This window comes from Galeopterus variegatus, unplaced genomic scaffold (genome assembly GCF_000696425.1).
Source record: "Galeopterus variegatus unplaced genomic scaffold, G_variegatus-3.0.2 Scaffold526, whole genome shotgun sequence".
Taxonomy (NCBI): domain Eukaryota; kingdom Metazoa; phylum Chordata; class Mammalia; order Dermoptera; family Cynocephalidae; genus Galeopterus; species Galeopterus variegatus.
In genome coordinates, this window is record NW_007726637.1 from 434,483 (window position 1) to 438,645 (window position 4,163).

General features: G+C 56.8%; 1 protein-coding gene across 1 annotated transcript; it reads right to left on the reverse strand.

The window, feature by feature from the left end:
- Window positions 1-1,151: 1,151 nt before the first annotated feature.
- Window positions 1,152-3,545, reverse strand: LPAR2 (lysophosphatidic acid receptor 2). Its single transcript, XM_008569744.1, has 2 exons — window positions 2,724-3,545; window positions 1,152-2,009 (listed from the first exon to the last, which is right to left on the reverse strand). Exons 1-2 carry the CDS (start codon window positions 3,463-3,465, stop codon window positions 1,696-1,698), a joined length of 1,056 nt encoding a protein of 351 aa, XP_008567966.1. The 5' UTR covers window positions 3,466-3,545; the 3' UTR covers window positions 1,152-1,695.
- Between the last annotated feature and the right edge of the window lie 618 nt (window positions 3,546-4,163).

Sequence of the window (4,163 nt, forward strand, 5' to 3'; positions counted from 1 at the left end):
TTATTCAACATGTGAATCTTTTTTATTTTATTTTATTTTTTTATTTTTTGTCTTTTTCCGTGTCCGGCAACGGATCGCAACCCTCAGTGTTGCCCCCGTACCGGACCGGGGACCGGCAACGGGATTGCAACCCTCGGCGTTGCCCCCGCGCCTCGCTCAGCCAGTGAGCGGAACCGGTCTGTATGTGGGATCCGAACCCTCGGGCGGGAGCGCCGCCGCGCTTCCCAAGCGGCGCACTTATCCAGTGCGCCACCGGGCCGGCCCCCAACATGTGAATCTTAAAGCAGGGACATACACTGTCTCCTCACTGGGGAGAGGGGAGCAGAGAACCCAGTTCCTGGCATATACTGTGCCTGGCAGGGTGCCTCTCTGAGCATCTGAGAGGGGACTCACTTATCATGGGTGTGGCATATCTGAGGCTTTGTGGGGCTGTGGGTGAGGTAGGGAAAGCCCGGCTGAGCTTGTGACCAACTCCAGCTTTGTGAGAATCTGACGTTCTTTCCCCAGGGGCCTTTCTAGTCCCTTGATGCATTTCTATCCCCTTCCTTTCCAAACTGTGTAACCATGGACCAGATCTCAATCTCTGAGCCCCTGTCCTTACAAGAAAATAAATGTAATACTTGTGCCATAAGATGCAGGTGATGATTAAATAATGCACTTAAAGTGCTTATCAGAGTACCAGGCACATCAGAGGAGCTTGAGAAACTGCAACTCTCAAATCCTGGACCTCACTACCTGCATTGCATTATCTGAGGATCCAAGTGCAAATGTAGGTGTTGGGGCAGGCATGGAACAGACGTGGCTGGGCACATATGTGACCTTTAACAATCTGGACTCTGACAAAAGGGTAGGTGAGAGCAAGAGAGCTCATGTAGGCCTGACACCACCCTGGGCTCCAGGGAAGGGAGGGAGATAGGCAGGTGGGGAGCTGGAGGCAGAGCAACACATGGAGGAGACAAATGACAGAAAGAGAAGGCAACAGATCAGACTCCAATAAGACAGACAAAGTAACTGCCAGCCAGTGACTGAAAAGTGAACAGAACCAAGGAGATGCCATGTTGGAACTGCCAGTCCAAGCCACGGTGGACAATTCTGGGACACAGGAACTGTCTGAGCTGTCTGAGCTGATGACAAAAAATGCTTTGAAGATGTCAAAGTGGAAAGAAAGGTTTACTTCCTGTATCATGCCCTTCTCACTGAGCCACCCAATTCTATCAGGGAGAGGCCAGCCCCTGGAGGCTGCAAGGGGCCATGTATCTTTCCCAGCTCCCACTCGGCACCCCTCAGCCTGTGCTGCTAAAGGATCAGCCTCAGGAAGACAGAGCATCCCTGGTCTGTTCTTGTTACCCTGTCCCACCGGGCAGCCTTCACCTCTCCTACCCTTAACAACCACAGCACCACGTAGGAGGAACAGTCCACAGGGCTTACAAGGGATGTGCAAGAAAAATAGAAGAATGTCCAGTAAGAAATCCCCAAACTTGAGATGACTGAAGAGCCAGATTTCCACACCCCCTCTTACTCTCTCCAGGTGCTTGGAGATGACCCCAAAACCCCGCACCCCAGGGAGGGCTGGCAGTGGGGCTGCACCATGCCACAACATGGATTTGCCTTGAAGTCTGTCCTGCTGGTTGGGTTGAGCCATGGCACATCTGCAAGGGGTCAGGGGCTGCCACATCTCGCTGATGTTCAAGGTCACTAAAGGGTGGAGTCCATCAGGGGGTGGCCGTTCTCGGGAAGGATGATGCGAGTGCTGGCAGCTGTCCTCTCAGAGGGTAGATAGCGGATCGAATCGTGGCTGGACCCACGGAAGTACACACAGCAGAGGAGGCGGCGGAAGGTGCGGCGCATCTCAGCATCACGGCACGAGTACACTGCTGCGTTGACCAGCGAGTTGGCCTCGGCCAAGAGCAGGAAGTACTTCTCTACAGCCAGCACGTTGCAGGACTTGCAGCCCAGACCGTCCAGGAGCAGTACCACCTGGCCTGGTGTCCAGCAGACCACGAATGCCCCTGTGGACGGAGATTGAGGTGAGCAGGAAAAGCCGTTGGGAGGCCGGGCACCCACAGCTGGACCTCAGGGCTGGAGAGGTCTCCAGAGCTCGGGCAGTAACTGTGCAGCTGGCAGTCAGGGGCCGCCTGTCTTGCTGGCTTGCCAGCGTGATGGGCAGAGCTGCTAAGAGGGGACTCCTCTCCCTGATCTGTCTTTCCTAACTTGTACAAGGTGGCCAGGGCCCTGGACGTTTCTATATGGATATTTGTTCTTTGAAAGAAGGGAGGTCACCATGAGACAAGCTGGTTACTTGGTGAGGGGAAAGGGATCACTGAGGAGTCATTCCTTGCCCTGGGGGAGTATATCCTCATTGGGGAGGGGGGTCTTGCCACCTTCCCCACCCAGTTCAGTCTACATCCAATAGCCAGAGTGACCACATTACTCCCTGCTAAAAACTCTGCAGGGCTTCCTTTCCTCTTTGGAGGCTCTGGCCTGGTCCTGTCTTGGGGCTCTCACTTTCTGTTCCCTTTTCCTGGAACTCTTTTCCTTTGCCCAGCATTCAGGTCTCTGCTCAACTATCACCTCCTTGGAGAGCATTCCCCACCCGAATCATCCCCTCCCATGATGCTCCATCAAGTCACTTGTTTTGTTCCTTGTCTCCCAGGGTCTCATGATAGGGGGTTAGGGGGAGGCAGGGTCCCTGTGGCCCCAGGCAGGCTGAGGGCCCCACTCACCCAGGATGATGACAACAGTCTTGACAAGGCTGAGTGTGGTCTCTTGGTAGCGGGGGTGGCAGCTGACATGCTCTGCCATGCGTTGGACCCGCCGCCGCACGTAGAAGAAAATGCGGGTATAGACGGCTACCATAAGGAGGAAAACAAGTAGGCTGGACAGGGCCCAGACAGCCAGGTAGGAGCGACTAAACAAGGGTGCCATGCGTGAGCAGTGGTCCAGGGCGCAGAGACAGTGCCAGGAGTGGGCAGGCAGCAGCCCCAGGCCCAGCGCAGCCACCCACACACCCACAATGAGCATGACCACACGGCCACGGGGCAGGCGGCTGTGCAGCTGCATGGCCATCACGCTGTGGTGCCGCTCCACAGCAATGGCCAGCAGTGTGGCCACCGACGCCGTCAGGCTTGTGTCCAGCAGACCCTGTCGGAGGAACCAGCCCTCCAGCGAGAGCCGGGCAGTGCGCGGGCCCGTGTGGAACATGAGGAAGAGGTAAGCCACACCGGCAAAGAGGTCAGCTGCAGCCAGGTTGCCCAGCAGGTAGTAGATGGGCTGGTGGAAGCGGCGGTTGGAGGCGATGGCAGCGATGACAAGCAGATTGGTGAGTAGCACCAGCACACTGACAGTCAGCCCCAGTGCCACCACAACCACATCCTTGGGCCGCCAGTGGGAGCTGAGCTCCTTGCCACTGTTGTTATAAAAAAAGCCGATGGTCTCGTTGTAGTAGCACTGGCCCATGGTGACCATCTGGGGACACACAGAGAGAGAGAGATCAGAGCAGGTGCTTGTTGGAAGGACATAGGAGGGGGCAGCAACTAGAGAGGTGGGTCAGGACAGCAAAGACAAGGGTCTCAAACTCAGATGCCTCAGAGCAAATCAGCCGTGGTGGGGACCAGGGTGACCTAGGAAAAGCAAGCTCCATGGCGCAGGAGTGGGCAAGCAACTTTCACTCATTTACTAAGACTTTTAAGAAAGAGATCTCCTAAATTACTGTCTGGTTTTGTTTTCAACCTGAAGAAGCCAAACAAAACCCATCTGCAGTCCAATCATGACCCACATGCAGCCAGTGTGTGACTCGGCTGGGGGTGGGAGGGGGAGGCTTAAGGCAGGACAAAGGGGCGGGAGCTGTGAGACTGGATGACGGAGGATCAGTGTTGTGCCGGGGACCGTGCAGGGAGCAGAGACCAGGGGCCCTGTGTGCGCAGGGGTGAAGTCACTTGCTGGGACCCCGCGGGCGGGAGGGCGATCCTGGGTCGTGGAGGTGACCGGTCCGATCAGCGTGGACAGCGAGGGAGCCCCAGAAGTCGGGCGGCAGTATTTGGGCGCGAGCGCTCCCGAGGCGGGCGGGGCATCGGGCCGTTCCGGGTGGAACGAAGGACCCCGGCGGCCTCCGGGGGACAGAGCGCGACCAGGGAGGCGGTGACTGGCAGGGCCTGCTGTACGGC